This window comes from Piliocolobus tephrosceles, chromosome 8, assembly GCF_002776525.5.
Source record: "Piliocolobus tephrosceles isolate RC106 chromosome 8, ASM277652v3, whole genome shotgun sequence".
Lineage (NCBI taxonomy): Eukaryota > Metazoa > Chordata > Mammalia > Primates > Cercopithecidae > Piliocolobus > Piliocolobus tephrosceles.
The window spans coordinates 84,527,287-84,545,004 of NC_045441.1; the positions used below are offsets into that span (position 1 = coordinate 84,527,287).

General features: G+C 40.0%; 1 protein-coding gene across 2 annotated transcripts in view; it reads right to left on the reverse strand.

The window, feature by feature from the left end:
- RUNDC3B (RUN domain containing 3B) overlaps positions 1-17,718 on the reverse strand; it is a 191,054-nt gene that overhangs the window by 66,343 nt on the left and 106,993 nt on the right. For both annotated transcript variants that reach the window (XM_023226644.2, XM_023226645.3), the window contains exon 7: positions 1,450-1,618. In XM_023226644.2, the coding sequence (XP_023082412.2) occupies positions 1,450-1,618 (169 nt within the window). The remainder of the gene's footprint in view (positions 1-1,449; positions 1,619-17,718) is intronic.

Consider the following 17,718-nt stretch of genomic DNA (forward strand, 5'->3'; position numbering starts at 1 on the left):
CAGTATACCAATGTCACCCCATATTGGTCATTATTTTTGCTATTTCATATAGGCAAGGTTTCTTTACAAATTTATTTGTTTATTCTGCCATTTTGCATCTCACTCCTACATTCTAGGTTCAATTTCCACCTGAATGACAGGGTCCTATGCCTGCTGTTTCCCTGTTGGTGTTAAAATGCAAGTTTCTAGGTTAAGGAATTATGCCTTCACCCCCATCCCTGGGGCCTACAGTTCTCTCAATATATGCACATATTTTTTTTTTTTTGAGACGGAGTCTTGCTCTGTAGCCCTGGCTGGAGTGCAGTGGCCAGATCTCAGCTCACTGCAAGCTCCGCCTCCCGGGTTTACGCCATTCTCCTGCCTCAGCCTCCCGAGTAACTGGGACTACAGGCATCTACCACATTGTCTGGCTAGGTTTTTGTATTTTTTTTTAGTAGAGATGGGGTTTCACCGTGTTAGCCAGGATGGTCTCGATCTCCTGACCTCGTGATCCACCTGTCTCGGCCTCCCAAAGCGCTGGGATTACAGGTTTGAGCCACCGCACCTGGCCTAATATATGCACATATTCTTATTGTGTTAGGTCTATGTTTCTGATCCCTAGTGAGTTCCTTTTCTTGAGGGAGTAGCTCTGAATAAATCTTTTAAAAAATTGTATTCTACTCAGCATTTTCAGATTTTTGCAATGAAGATACTTTCAGATTATCTTTGTCTGAATTCTTGCTGGTACCACAAGTCTCCTTTAATAGCACATGAAAAGTTTTCTTCATATGCATTATGCAAATGTTTATAGCTATATAATTTGGATTTAAAAAGTATTTTCTAAGCAACAGCTATCTGTATAGATAAAATTATTTATATTTGTAAAATGATAATAATTTCCCCACTGCATTTTTAATTTTTTGAATATTTCTATCACTAATTCCATTGGGCTTTCCTTATTTATATCATCTATGAATGATGATATTAAAGAAGAAAAGGGAAAAATAGAAAATACAATAAAAAAGTAATGGTTAAAACCTCCTTAATAGAGTTTGTTTTCTCTCTGTTATATACTCCACTTTGACTACTATAGTGCTTAACACACAAGAGCTGCTAAAATATCTAATTTTCAAAAAAACAGATGTACATGCGTAGGCAATCACTGCATTTTCACAAACCAATAATCTTTTATACAATTAATGATAGAAATTAAAATCTCAAATACATAAATTAAACTGCTTATTAAAATAATGGCTTGTTTTTATGTTAAAACATAAAATTGAAAAAAGTTAAACAAACAAAAGCATCTTCTATGACTGCCTGATTTTTCATTAAAAGGAGGACAATTCAAAAACAGAAGAGAAGCAGCAATGGACAAATAATTTTATTCAGTTAAAAATACTTCGGCAGTCACAGTTCAAAGGCAATAACAAGAATAAAATTAAGTGTGTTTTGATAATTTTAAAATACCTTCTGTTCCAGGGTAAGCTGATACTTTTGTTTAACTCTCTTACACTTGTTGAACCAACTGTTCTCATCCATGAGGAAAGGAGGTCCGACATTCTCTGGAGTACTGCTTTCACTACCACTGCTTCCCAAAGTCCTTAGCTCCTCCTCATCACTGCTGATACTATCAGAACTGGGAATATCAAAATTTTTTAAAAAGTTAAAAATATGTTCCAACTTGATTCTTAAACACTTTTATATTTGCAAGCTACAGTGAACAAATTTGAAAATATTCAGTACTAAATACAGAATTATAATGATATTATAAAGATTTTAGCTTCCTGAAAAAAAAAAAAAAAAAAGGCAAGTTAGCATAGGCTGCTGAATCCCTCTTGGAAACCAACCCTAGAGATACTACAGAAGTTCAAGTGAGGTTTATGTTAGGCAGGAATCTAGACCCAACATGGCAGTATCACCGGGCATGGCAAGCTGTTAGGACTTCCCGCCCTTCACTTCCTGCTAAGACTCTCAGCACATGAAAAAAGCCCGCGCCTGCTAAAAACTCCCTGCTCTGTGCAAGCTCCTGGACACGTCATTCCTCAGAAATTGAAACCTTGACTCAGGAAAACCGAAACCTACAAACCCCACCTACCTCGCCCTATAAAAGGCCCCCAATACCCGCCCTGAGCACGACTTCCTCGGCCCTCCTCCTAGAGGACCGGTGAACCTTGCCCGCGAGCCCAATGAAGGCTACCTCTGTTCTCATCTGCCTCATGTCTTCTTGCTCGGCTCCCTATCACATTACATTGGTGCCGAAAACTGGGAGGAGACCCCTCCCGGGACCCCTCCCGGTTCGGGCAGGCTCTCTTCTCCCGGAGCCAGGACCTCCTCTCCAAGCCAGGAGCCGTTTCACCAAATCTGAGACTCAATTGGATCACTGCTGGGTAAGTTTTCCCCCTTACTGCAGGCTCCAGGAGTCCCTGCCCGAAAACGCGGCCACATCAGGGCCTCCCCCGTTCGTCACTTGTGACCTCGGCACCAGGGACTAGGAGACGTCCAACCTCTCCGGAAGCCGCCACACCCCGCACTCTGTGTGGCAGTGGGAGGATGCTCCCGTTGCCTCCGGACTGCCCACTTCAGGATCATGGGGACTGCCCAGTCCAAACCAGACCCAAAATCCCCTCTGGGGTGCCTCTTGGCTAATTTCCAGGCTTTGGGTCTCAGCCAAGACCTAAAACAAAAGCGGCTTATTTTCTTCTGCACAGTGGCATGGCTGCAGTATAAATTAGATAATCAGTCTCAGTGGCCTGCAGAACGCACTCTAGACTTTAATATCCTCACAGATCTGACCAAGTTTTGCAAGAAGCTAGGCAAATGGTCCGAGGTACCCTACGTTCAGGCCTTTTAGGACTTGCGTTCCCACCCAGAACAGAACTCTGTGCCCGATGTTTGTTGGCCCAGGTCTTGCTCGGGAAATCTACTCCCTCAAGCAAAGAGAAGGACGATTCCTCCTCTTTTCTGAGCCTGATACTCTTTCCCTGACCCCCCCTTCAGTCCCCTGCTCAACCTCCCCCTTACTCTGACCCGTCGTCATCTCCGTCCTCGTCGGCACCACCCCTTCTGTCCACTCCTCCTGTGTCCCCACCAAACCTGACGGATCCTGTCTTTCCTAACTCCTCCTCCTCCTCCTCACCTGTCTCAGCCCATACCTGGTCCAGGACCCACCTCCTGTGCCCCTTGCAGGAAGTGGCAGGCGCCGAAGGAGTGGTCCGGGTCCATGTGCCGTTTTGCTGGCAGACCTGCCTAAGATTGAAGAGCGTGTAGGCTCTTTCTCGGCTAACCCCACTCTGTATATCAAAGAGTTCAGATACCTATGCCAGGCGTATGATCTCACCTGGCATCATCTCCATGTCGTTATGACCTCAACCCTGTCCCCTGAGGAACGGGAGGTATCCTAGCGGCAGCCAGGCAGCATGTTGACCAGGTTCATTTAACTGACCTCCCCATGCCAGTAGGCACCGAGGTGGTGCCCTCGGCTGAGGCCAGCTAGGACCACCAGGTTGGGCAGGCAGGCCGTCACCACCGAGACATTATGGTCCAGTGCCTTCTTGCCAGTATGCAGGCAGCCTCCAATAAGTTGATCAACTTTAATAAATTAAAGGAGGCAGTCCAAGACTCAGATGAAAATCCGGCCATTTTTCTTAACTGACTGACCGAGGCACTCATTCAGTAAACCCGCCTTGACCCTGCCTCCCCCGCAGGAGGAACTATCTTGGCTATGTACTTTATTTCTCAGTCAGTTCCGGATATCCGGAAAAAATTTGAAAAGGTGGAGGACGGCCCTCAAACTACCATCTAGGATTTAGTCAAACTGGCCTTCAAGGTCTACAACTCCAGGGAGGAAGCAGCTGAGGCCCAGCAACAGGCCAGGCTAAAACAGAAGGTACAACTCCAAACCCAGGCCTTGGTAGCAGCCCTGAGGCCGGCTGGCTCCAGGAGCTCTCAGAGAGGAGGTATTCCCCAAGCGCCACCTGGTGCCTGCTTCAAGTGTGGCAATGAAGGCCACTGGGCCAAGCAGTGCCCCAACCCTAAGGAGCCAACTTGCCCCTGTCCGAGCTGTCGGCAGATATGCCATTGGAAGTCAGACTGCCCCAACCTGAAGACAGTCGCTACGCCTCCACGTGACAACCCTCCTCCAGGTACTAGAGGCGTCTTCCAGCTCCTCAACACCGACGAAGATTGAAGAGGCTCAGACTCGGGAACCCCTCTTACTCTCGCCGAGCCCAGGGTTATGCTCCAGGTAGCGGATAAGTCCATATCCTTTCTTATGGATACAGGGGCTACCTACTCTGTTCTGCCTTCCTTCAGTGGCCCCAGCCGCTGTCACGGTCATGGGAATTGATGGCACTCCCTCCATCTACCGCCAGACTCCTCCTCTGTCTTGCCGCCTGGATGGCTCCCTCTTCTCGCACTCATTTCTTATTCCTTCGTGCCCAGTCTCCTTGTTAGGACGAGACCTCCTCTCCAAGCTAGGGGCCTCAGTTCACTTCCGGCCCAACCCCTCCCTGCACCTCGCGTTCTTCTTTCCCCTCCTCTCGCCTGATTAAACCCCGCCAGGTTGACTCCCCACTCCCGTTTCTAGTCCCCACTAATGCTAAAGTGTGGGACACCTCTACCCTGATCATTGCCCAGCACCATGCTCCAGTCCGCATCCGGCTGAAGGATCCCTCCAAGTTTCCCTCTAGACCCCAGTTCCCTATCTCCCTTTAACACCGACAGGGACTAAAACCCATCATCATGCGCCTGTTCCAGCAGCAAATTCTAGTCCCTGCCAACTCACCATGCAATACTCCTATCCTGCCTGTACGGAAAAGCTCCGGGGCCTACCGCCTTGTGCAGGATCTATGCCTCATCAATGAGGCAGTAGTCCCCACCTTTCCAGTTGTTCCTAACCCATATACACTTCTCTCGCGCATTCCCCGATACCACTCATTTTACTGTCTTTGACCTAAAGGATGTCTTCTTCACCATTCCCCTACACCCCGACTGTCACTTTCTGTTTGCCTTTACATGGAAAGATCCAGACACTCATATTTCTTCCCAGCTGACTTGGACTGTTCTGCCTCAAGGGTTCCGAGATAGCCCCCATTTTTTCGGACAGGCATTGGCACAGGATGTTAGCCTCTGTTCCCTTACCCACAGCACACTAAGCACACTATTGCAATATGTACATGACTTATTACTATGTAGTCCCTCCTGGGAGAGCTCCCTTGCAGATACTGCTACACTTTAAAATTTTCTTGGCGACCAAGGTTATCGGGTTACCCCAGCCAAGGCTCAGCTTTGCACCTCTTCTGTCACCTACCTAGGCATACTCCTCACACCCACTACAAAAAGCCTCATGGTGGATAGAATAAGCCTCATCGAAACTCTCCAGCCTCCTCAGGATACGGAAGAGATCTTGTCCTTCCTAGGACTGGTAGGATATTTCAGGCATTGGATTCCCAACTTCGGGGTCCTAGCCAAGCCCCTCTACCAGGCTGCCAAGGAAGCACCCACCGGACTGCTGTCTGACCCCTCATTAGTTGCCAACTCTTTCAAGAAGCTTCAGGACTGTCTCCTTTCTGCTCCTGCTCTCTCTCTCCCCAACCCCCTTCGGCCTTTTCACCTATTCACCGAGGAGTGTCAAAAGGTAGCTACTGGCCTCCTAGCCCAGCCGGTTGGATCCACATACCAGGCTGTGGCCTATCTCTCCAAGCAGTTAGACCCCACGGTCCAGGGCTGGCAACCTTGTCTGTGAGCCCTGGTGGCTGCCACAGAACTTACCAAGGAGGCCCTCAAGCTCACCCTAGGACACTCTCTTACTGTCTAGTCTTCTCACCAACTGTCAGATCTCATCACACACAAGTGTCTCAGCCACCTCACCCTGTCCCAGCTTCAACAGTTCCACCCCCAATGCTTCCTGGTGCAACCGGACAGGATCTGCGTCTCCACATCTAACTGCCCCCGCAGCTCCCTGTGTCCTCCACTTCATCCAGGACCACATGAAAGGAGTCTCCCGGGTCACTTTCAATCAGATGCTACTCCACCCCTCTACCCGAGTTCCGACCTCCAAAGAACCCTACGACGGCCTATATCAGCAGGAAGCAGCCAGATGAATACGTTGCCCCTTTTTCTTATTAGAAAGAGGTCGGAATGTTAGGCAGGAATCTAGACCCAACATGGCGGTATCACCTGGAATGGCAGGCCCTTTGTTAGGACTTCCCACCCTTCACTTCCTGCTAAGACTCTCAGTGCGTGGAAAAAGCCCACGCCCGCCAAAAAACCCCCACTCTGTGCAAGCTCCTGGACACGTCATTCCTCAGAAATCAAAACCTAACTCAGGAAAACCAAAACCTACAAACCCCACCTACCTCGCCCTATAAAACACTGATACCTGCCCCGAGTGCGACTTCCTCGGCCCTCCTCCTAGAGGACCGGTAAACCTCGCCCGCAAGCCCAATAAAGGCTACTCTGTTCTCACCTGCCTCATGTCTTCTTGCTCGGCTCCCCATTACATTACAGTTTACAGATGTAAGGAATTAACATATAAACCAAGAATGCCCAAAGGAGAGACAAAAGATTTCCAGAGAGGAGAAACAGACACTCTAGATGTGCCAGAAACAGTCTTCTATCTGAGTTCTTTTGTGCTTGACGTCTTTCACCTATAATGTTTTCAACGTTTATCCATGTTGTAGTAGGTATCAATGCTTCACCCCATTTTAAGGCTGAGTAATACTCCATTGTATGGATACACTACATTTTTAATTTATTCACCAACTGATGAACACTTGCGCTGTGTCCATTTTTGGCTATTAAGAATAATAAACGTTCATGTACAAGTTTTTGTCTGACCATATGTTTTCAGTTCTCTTGGGTGGAAAGAGAATTGATATCTAGGAGTAGAATTTCAGAATCACACGGTAATTCTGTATTTAATTTTTGAGAAATTATCTAACTTATTTCCACAGCAACTGCATCATTTTATATTTCCCCATCAGAAATGCAACTTCTCCACATCCTCACCCATACTTATATTTTGTTGATTTTGGATATAGCTATCCCTGTGGGTATAAAGTGGCATCTTACTGTGGTTTGACTTTGCATTTCCCTAATGACTAATGATGTTGAGTATCATTTCATGTGCTTCTTGACCACTGTACATCTTCTTTGGAGAAATGGTTATTCAAGTTCTTTGCCCATTTTAAAATTGGGTTATTTATATTTGTGTTGCTAAGTTGTAGCAGTTCTTTATATATTCTAAATACTAGACCCTGATTTTGTATATGACTTGCAAAAATTTTCTCCCAGTCTCTGGGTCACTCTTTCATTTTTTGATGGTATCCTTTGATAATGCAAGTTTTTAATTTTGATGAAGTCCAATTTATCTATTTTTTCTTCTGTTATTTATATTTTTGGTATCATATTAAAAAAACAATTGCCTAACTCAGGGTTATAAAAAATTTACATCTATGTTTCCTTTATAAGATTTTATAGTGTTAGCTCTTACATTTGGGTCTTGGATTCACTTTTGAATTAATTTTTGCATTTCATATGAGTTTAAGGTCCAAATTCATTCATTTGCATGTAAATATTCAGTTGTCCCAGCATCATTTGGTGAAAACACTATTCTTTCTCCATTGAATGGTTTTGGTACCCTTTTCAAAACTCCACTGACCATAAACGTATGGGTTTATTTACAGAATTTTAATTTAATTCTGTTGATTTGCATGTCTATCCTTGTGTTAGAGGCATATTTTTTTGATTACTGGAGCTTTGTAGCAAATTCTGAAATTAGAATGTATGAGTCCTCTGATTTTGTATTTCCTTTTCAAGATTGTTTTGGCTATTTAGGATCTCTTGCAATTCAATACAAATTTTGGGATTAGCTTGTCCATTTCTACAAACAAAAAAGGATGTTGGAATACTGATAGCAACTGAATTGAAACAGCAGATCAATTCAGAGGTATTGCCATCTTAAGAATATGAAGTGTTTCAATTAATTAACAAGGATATATTTTTATTTACTTATATCTTCTTCAATTTCCCTCAACAATGTAGCATCAATTTTTAAATTTAAATTAATCAAAATTAAATTTAAATGAAAATTCAGTTCCTCAGTCACACTACTTACATCTGAAGTAGTGAATGCCACATGTGGCTAATGGCTACTGTACTGGCTAACACCAACTAAAGAAATAGGTATGTGTGGGCATTATATAGTTATGGTAATTGCTGTTACGAATCAGTAAGTGTGAATAGGCTAAAATCACTCATTAAGAAAAAAAAAACCTGTAACACAGAACAAAACACAACTGTAAACTGCACAAATGAAATACATCTAAAACTAAATTATTTATTTATAGTTTATTTCAGAGCTTTGATGTAAAAAATTCAGTGATTTCAACTTTTAAATAATTATTTTTATTTTTAATGGTTATGGGTACATAACAGGTGAGGTATATATTTATGGGGTACATATGATGTTTCGATACAGGCATTTAATATGTAATAATCACATAAGGGTAATTGAGGGTATCCATCACCTCAAAGATTTTTTTTTTCTTTTTTTGATACAGGATCTCACTCTCTTTCTCGGGCTGGAAAGCAATGGCATGATCACAGCTCACTATAGCCTCAAACTCCTGAGCATAAGCAATCCCCTCCCCTCAGTCTCCCAAGTAGCTAGGACTACAGGCAAGCACCACTACATCTGGCTAATTTTTTTTTTTTTTTTTTGAGACGGAGTCTCGCTCTGTCGCCCAGGCTGGAGTGCAGTGGCTGGATCTCAGCTCACTGCTAGCTCCACCTCCTGGGTTCACGCCATTCTCCTGCCTCAGCCTTCTGAGTAGCTGGGACTACAGGCACCCACCACCTCGCCCGGCTAGTTGTTTTGTATTTTTTTTTTTTGGAGAGACGGGGTTTCACCGTGTTTGCCAGGATGGTCTCCATCTCCTGACCTCGTGATCCGCCTGTCTTGGCCTCCCAAAGTGCTGGGATTACAGGCTTGAGCCACCGCGCCCGGCCCATCTGGCTAATTTTTAAAATTTGTGTGGCAACAGAGTCTCACTATGTTGTTCAAGCTGGTGTTGAACTCCTGGCCTCAAGTGATCCCCCTCCCTCAGCCTCCCAAAGTACTGGGATTATAGGCATGAGCTACCATGCCCAACCACATGTATCATTTCTTTGTGTTAGGAACACTCCATTCCACTCTTCTGGTTATTTTAAAATATACAATAAATTATTGTTGACTACAATCATCCTGTTGGGCTATCAAATACTAGATCTTATTCATTCCAACTGTTTTTATATCCATTAACCATCCCGAGTTTTCTCCCCTCCCTTACTACCCTTTCCAGGCTGTGCTAACCATCATTCTATTCTCTATCTTCATGAGTTTAACTATTTTAATTTTTAGCTCCCTCATATCAGAATATGGGAAATTTGTCTTTCTATGCCTGGCTTATTTCACATAACATAATGTCCTCTACGCCCATCCATATTGTTGCAGATGATAGGATTTCGTTCTTTTTTATGGCTGAATAATATACCATTGTTTATATATACCACATTTTCTTTAGCCATTCATCCATCCATGGATACTTAGTATGATGCCACATCTTAGCTATTGTGAATAGTACTGCAATAAACATGAGAGTGCAGATATCTCTTTCATATACTTTCTGATTTCCTTTCTTTTAGATATATACCTAGCAGTGGGATTGCTGGATCATATGTTAGTTCTTTTTTAAGTGTTTTGAGAAACTTTCATACTGTTCTCTGTAGTGGTTGTACTAATTTACATTTCCACCAGCAGTGTAGAAGGGTTCCCCTTTCTCCATATCCTTGACAGCATTCATTATTGCCTGTCTTTTGAATAAAAGATATTTTAACTAGAGTGAGATGATATCTTACTGTAGTTTTGATTTGCATTTCTCTGTTGATTAACGATGTTGTGCAGTTTTTCACATACCTGTTGACCACTTGTATGTTTCCTCTTGAGAAATGTCCATTCAGATCTTTTGCACACTTTTTAATTGGATTATTTGATTTTTTTTTTCCTATTGAGTTGTTTGAGCTCTTTATATATTCTGGTTATTAATCCCTTGTCAGATGAATAGCTTGCAAATATATTCTCCCACTCTGTGTGTTGTCTCTTCACTTTGTTGATTTCTTCCTTTGCTGTGCAGAAGCTTTTCAACTTGATGGAATCCCATTTGTCCATCTTTGCTTTGGTTGCCTGTGCTTCTGAGGTATTACTCAGGAAATCTTTGCCCAGGTGAATCAGTGACCCACAGTTTTTCCCAGTGTTTTTTTTTTTTTTTTGTAGTAGTTTCATAGTTCCAGGTCCTCTCTTTTTTTTTTTTCTTTTTTTTTTTTTTTTTGAGTCTGTGTTTTGCTTTGTTGCTCAGGCTGGAGTGCAGTGGCACAATCATGACTCACTGCAGCCTTGAACTCCTGGGCTCAAGTGATTCTCCCACCTTGACCTTCCAAGTAGCTGGGACTACAGGTGTGCAACACCATGTCCAGCTAAGTTTTTAAAAGATTTTTGTACAGACAGCATCTTACTGTGTTGGCTAGGCTGGTCTCAAACTCCTGACTTCAAAAGATCCTCCTGCCTTGGCTTCCAAAGTACTGGGATTAAGGGCATGAGCCACTGCACCTGGCCTCAAGTCTTAAATTTAAGTCTTTAATGCATTTTGGTTTGATTTTTGTATATGGCGAGAGACTGAGGTCTACTTTCATCCTTTTGCATATGAATATCCAGTTTTCCCAGCACCATTTATTGAAGAGATTGTCTGTTCCCCAGTGCATATACTTGACCATTCTAGAAAATGAGTTTACTATAGATGCATGGATCTATTTCTGAATTTCTGTTCTGTTCCATTGGTCTGTATGTCTATTTTCATGCTGGTACCATGCTACTTTGGTTACTATAGTTTTGCAGTATTTGCAGATGATTTGATTCTTCCAGTTTATTTCTTTTTGTTCATGACAGCTTTGGCTATTCTGGGTCTTTTGTGGTTCCATACAAATTTGTATAATTTTTTCAATTTCTGTGAAGAATGTCACTGGTATTTTGACAGAGAATACCTGGATCTATAGATTGCTTGGTGTGGTATGGACACTGAATTTTCCAATTAATGAAAATGGAATATCCCTTCATTTTTTTGGTGCTCCTCAATTTCTTTCATCAGTATTTTATAAATTTCATTGTAGAGAACTTTTACTTCTTTGGTTAAGTTAATTCTTAGGTATTTAATTTTATTTGTGGCTATTGTAAATGGAACTGCTTTCTTTGTTTCTTTTTCATATTGTTGACTGTTGGCACATAGAAATGCTACTGATTTTTATATGCTGATTTTGCATCCTGCAAATTTACTGAACTTGTTTATCAGTTCTAATAGTTTTTTGGTGGATCTATTACTCCATTTATAAAAGTAAAAATCAAGCATAACTAAACTATAGTGTGTAGGAGGTAAGGTACATTCTTAGGGTAAAATTTTAAAAAAGCAATGAAGTCACTACCAAAAACTGTATTATTACAGTAACTATGTCTCAGGAGCTCGTGGGGGGTTGTGATTTTGAAGTGATAAAAGCAGGCCTTTCACAAAGCTGACTATGTTTACTTTACCTATACTGAGAGTGGTGATTATTCAGTATACACTTCATAAATGTTTTACGCTATACATTTACGTTTTATCTATTTTTCTTTGTGAGTTTTATTTCACAATAATAATAGGTTTAAAAGACCTAAACAGGACATCCAGCTAGAATTTTTGACAAAGCTCAAAGTCATGGTCTGGGTATTGGAGGTGAGACCAGGAGGAGGGAGAGGGTATTATCTAACTATTATGATTTCTTCAAACAGTGCATATCCCAAACAACATATATAACATATTTCATCAATTCCAGGACAAAATCAAATAAAAGATGCACCATTACTGTATGCACCAAGAAAGGAAAAACAATGCTGACAAACTGTGGCACAACATTATTTGTCAGAAATATTGAAATGTAAAACAAAGAAGTATATAATAAAATTGATGGAATATGGTGTATAGAGAATAACTATTATACTTCTCACTTATTCAAACTACTACTTTTTGAATATAAAATTTTGTTATATCTTAAGGGAGTAGATGTAAGTAAAATAAGCCATAACCTACCAATCTGGTTTAAGTGTAGGACAAAGGCCTACAATAATCTAAATGAATTTAGGCACCTTTTATCATTGAAATTATAAATATTTTGCTATATTGGACATGAAAAAATATTAGTAAAGTAAAAAACCTGACATCATCTTTATAGATAATTATTCACTTAGATTAATAAAAACTCAATTATATTCTAACTTTTTGGCCTTTTTTTACAATATTAAATTTACATAAATAAAAATATCTTAACAGGACTTTCTATGAATAAAAAAAAGATTAAAGCAGTTGTTCTACATGATTCCCTAAAAACAATGCCCTAAATACTAGAAAGTGAGAGCTCAGTAAAAAAAAACAAGAAATAAGTAAAAGGATACAATAAAATCAAATGTAATTTGGTAAAACTTACAAATACCAAATTTTTCATTAAAAAAGAAATACATCTCAGGTGTTTAATATGTATGTAACTGACTAAATCTTTACAAGTTATAATCCTGCCCTGCCCTGCCCCCCAAAAAAGGACTGTAAGTCTTAAAATGAAAAACAAGTCTCCTATCTCACGCCACCTTCCTCCAATTCCATTCTTATAGGACAATATTTTTTACATTTTTTACTCTTCTTGTAAATTATCTCCATTACCCTATCTTCCTATTTAGATGCCCTTCATTTCTTTCTCTTGCCTGATTGCTCTGGCTAGGAGTTCCAATACTACTTTGAATAGAAGGGGCAACTTTGTCTTATGCCAAATTTCAAGGGGAATATTTCCAATTTTGCCCATTCAGTATAATGTTGGCTGTAGGTTTATCATAGATGGCTCTTATTATTTTGAAGAATGTTCAGTCAATATGTAGAACTCTCAATATGCATTGAGAGTTTTTAATGCGAAGGGGTGTTCAATTTTATCAAAAGATTTTTGTGTCTATTGAGATAATTATTTGTTTTTGTCTTTAGTTATGTTTATGTGATGAATCACATTTATTGATTACATATGTTGAACAAACCTTGCATCCCAGAGATGAAGCCTACTTGATCATGGTGTATTAGCTTTTTGATGTGCTGCTGGATTCAGTTTGCCAGTATTTTGTTGAGGATTTTTGTATTAATGTTCATCAAGGATACTGGACTGAAGCTTTCTTTTTTGTTGTTGTTGTATCTCTGCCAGGTTTTGGTATCAGGATGATGCTGGCCTCATAGAATAAGGTGGAAAGGGGTCTTTCCCCTTCAATATTTTGGAATAGTTTCATTAGAAATGGTATTGACTGGCTGGGCATGGTGGCTCACACCTGTAATCCCAGCACTTTGGGAGGCCAAGGAGGGTAGATCATGAGGTCAGGAGTTCGAGATCAGCCTGGCCAACATGATGAAATCCTGTATCTACTAATAATACAAAAATTAGCCAGGAGTGGTGGTGCGCACTTGTAGTCCTAGCTACTCGGGAGGCTGAGGCAGGAGAATTGCTTGAACCCGGGAGGCTGAGGTTGCAGTGAACCGAGATCATTGTGTGGCACTCCAGCCTCGGTGACAAAGTGAGACTCCATCTCCAAAAAAGAAAAAAAAGAAAAAGAAATGGTATCAGCTATTCCTTGTATATCTGGTATAATTTGGCTGTGAATCCGTGAATCTATCAGGTTCTGGGCTTTTTTTTTTTTTTCTTTTTGGTTGGCAGGCTATTTATTACTGATTCAATTTCAGAGCTCGTTATTGGTCTGTTCAGCTAATCAATTTCTTCCTGGTTCAGTCTTGGGAGAATGTGTGTGTCAAATAACTTATCTATCTCCCATAGGTTTTCGAGTTTGCCCTGCATAGAGGTGTTCATAGTTATTTTGTTTCTATGGGGTCTATGGTAACATCCCCTTTGTCATTTCTAATTGTGTTTATTGGGATCTTCTCTCTTTTCTTCTTTATTAGTTTAGCTTGGAACATAACTATCTTATTTTCTCAAAAAACCAGCTCCCGGATTTTTTGATGTTTTGAATGTTTTTTTGTGCGTGTCTTGATTTCCTTCAGTTTAGCTCTGATTTTGTTATTGTCTTTTGCTAGCTTTGGTGTTCATTTGCTTCTTTAATCTTTCTATTGTGATATCAAGTTGTTATTTTGAGATCTTTCCTACATTTTCATGTGGACATTTTGTGGTAAGAATGTCCCTCTTAACATTGCCTTAGCTCTGTCCCACAGATTCTGGTATGTTGTATCTTTGTTCTCATTGGTTTCAAAGAACTTCATGATTTCTGTCTTAATTTCATTATTTACCCAAAAGTCATTCAGGAGCATGTCGTTTAATTCCTATGTAATTGTATGGTTTTGAGTGATTTTCAGAGTCTTGACTTCTATTTTAATTGTGCTGTGGTCCAAGAGTGTGTTTGGTATGATTTTGGTTCTTTTGCATTTGCTGAGGACTGTTTTATGTTCAATTATGTGGTCAATTTCAGAGTATGTGCCATGTGGTGATGAGAAGAATGTATATTGTTATTTGGGGAGTGGAAAGTTCAGTATCAGTACTGCACAAAGCCCTTTTCAGCACAAGTACCATTCTATAAAATCCCCAGCAAGCCTTTTCTTCTTGCAGTCAGCTCCCCTCTTGCTGATCTGCCTGTTGCTTTCTTGGAATGTACTTTTATACCTTCTCTAATAAATGTGCCGTTCTATACATATAACTGTCTTGGCAAATTCTTCTTACTGCCTGCATGATACCGGCCCCAGACAGTCACTACCTGTGACAAAAATGATCTTACATTTCAGAAGGATCACTCTGGCTCCTCTATGTAGAATAAGTTATAGGAGTAAGAGGTACAGCTATGGAGACCAGCATAAATTTCAAGGTTTAAATTGAGGTGGAGTTGCCAAAGAATTTGCTGATGGATCCTATTTGAGTTATAGCAGAGAATTTTAGGACGACTCCAAAGTTTTCAGTATAAACAACTATAAAGATATAACTACAATTGTTGGACGGGGAAAGACTAAAGAAAGAAATGTTTGTGGGGGAGAATTTAGGAGTTTAATTTTGTTACAGTCGAGGTGCTTATTAGACATCCAAATGAAAATGTTAATTTGAAGGCCGGATGGAGGAGTCCTAGAGTTTACAGTGGTGTCCTAGGTGGAAGCACACACTTAGATAAGTGTAGCATATAAACAGTATTTAAAGTAATGAAACACTGAGTGGAAAACTACCTAGAGAGTGAGTGTAGATAAGAGAAGACGGTTCAGGACCAATCCGTGAAATATTCTACATTTAAAGGTTGGGGAGATACAGAGAAATCAGGCAAGGAGAGTGAGAAGGGGCAACCAGGAGGAAAACTAGAAGAGCTCTGGAGACAGAAGTCATGTGCATCACTGCCAAATCTAGTGGTCAATCTCCTCGTCTTGGATTTGGCAATGAGACATCACTGCTGACTTTGACATGAGCAGTTTCAGGGGTTGGGATAAAAGCTTAATGAATAGTTCAAGAGAGAATGGAAGCAAAGAAAAAAATAACCTAGAGGCATAGTTTTATAATAAAAGGAGGGGGAACAGAGAAACAGTGAATGTGGGGTTAGAAATGTTTTGGGTTTTGTTTTTATGGTGGGGAAAATAACAACATGCTTACATGCTGTGATATGTGGGAAGATTTAGAAAAGAGGGATAATTAATGGGAAGAGACAATTGCTAGAGCAAAGACCTTACTAAAAGAGAAGGGATGGGATACATTGCATAGGTCCAAGGAGTGGCCTTACGTAGAAAATGATTGATTTATTTCTCCTAAGACCAGGAGACTAACAGAGTACATGGACTACTATGTCGAGTAACGGCAATTTAACAGCATCCTTGGTCAGGTCCAGTCTATTTACGTCAGTGCTTTTGTTTGTAGAAGTTAGCCTCTTTAGGAAATAACCTGTTTAAGTAAAAGACTTAGCTATAAGAATGGGGATAATAGCATTCAACTTAAAAGTGAAAAGTTGAAGGTATCTCAAACACCCACAATCATTAGCTATTGGACTTTTCAGGTTTAAAATGTATTACAGAAACAATGTTTCAGGATGTTTAAAGTTATATCAAACAGTAACTCAGAGAAAAGCAACTGTTTCTCACTGGTACACATCCTGAAATTTAAACCAATATTAAATATAAAATATGTTTTAAGATGTTTCATAAGTCTATTTTATATACTTACTTTTAAAAGGATAAACCCCCATTAAAAAAGACATTTTGATAAACATTTTTTAAAAGTTTGACTTTGCCAGTAATCAAATAAATGGAAATTAAAATAGTAGAATATCATTTTCACTTATAAAAATTACAAAATTGGCCATAACTTAAACACTCTGTTGGAAAGAGTGAGAAGCAGGCATTCTCACATACTGTTAACACAAACTGAATTGTTATGACTTCACTGGAGGACAATCATAGTATGTATCAAAAGTTTTAATAATATATATGTTATTTATCCCATAAATTCCACTTCTAGGATTTTTATTTAAAGAAATATTAGGAATGCTTTTACACTGTTGGTGAGAGTGTAAATTAGTTCAGCCATTGTGGAAGACAGTGTGGCAATTCCTCAAGGATCTAGAATTAGAAATACCATTTGACCCAGCAATCCCATTACTGAGCATATACCCAAAGGATTATAAATCACTCTACAATAAAGACATGTGCACACGTATGCTTACTGCGGCACTATTCACAATAGCAAAGACTTGGAACCAACCCAAATGTCCATCAATGACAGACTGGATTAAGAAGGCACATACACACCATGGAACACTATGCAGCCATAAAAAAGGATGAGCTCATGTCCTTTGCAGGGACATGGATGAAGCTAGAAACTATCATTCTCAGCAAACTATCACAAGATCAGAAAATCAAACACCGTATGCTCCCACTCATAAGTGGGAGTTGAACAATGAGAACACATGGACATATGGAGGGGAATATCACACACCAGGAGGGATAACATTAGGAGAAATACCTAATGTAGGTGACAGGTTGATGGGTGCAGCAAACCACCACAGCACGTGTATACCTAGTAACAAAACTGCACATTCTGCACATGTAACCCAGAACTTAGAGTATAATAAATAAATAAATAAATCTTTAAAAAATTCATTGTTTTGTATAAAAAGATATAGTTACAAGGATGTCAGCTACAACACTGTGTATAACAGTTAATAATTAAATGTACCCTAAAGTTTCACAATAACTGTGTAAACATACTATACAATGAAATTTTAGGACATGATACTGTAGAAACAGTTAATGACAAGTAAAAGGCACTTTATATAGTAGTAAGGGAAATAAATAGCTACATGTACATTATGATTCCATTTTCATTAAAGAAAATAATGTATCTATGCATAGAAAAAGCTGGAAAGCCATCCATCAAAATGTTAAGAATGTTTCTAGCAGCTGTTTCTTGAAGGTAAGATAAGAAGTGACTTAAACTTTCCTCTTCCTATCTTTATTTATTTTATAATTTTTCTACCATGAATATGTATTACTTCCTAAATAAATTAAAAGCAGTAATGTGGGGGGAGGGACTGATGGTTTCTTAAAATTAGAAATCTAGTAGATTTTAAAAAAATATGTCTAATACAGGTATATTTCTGTGAATGTAATTTGATTT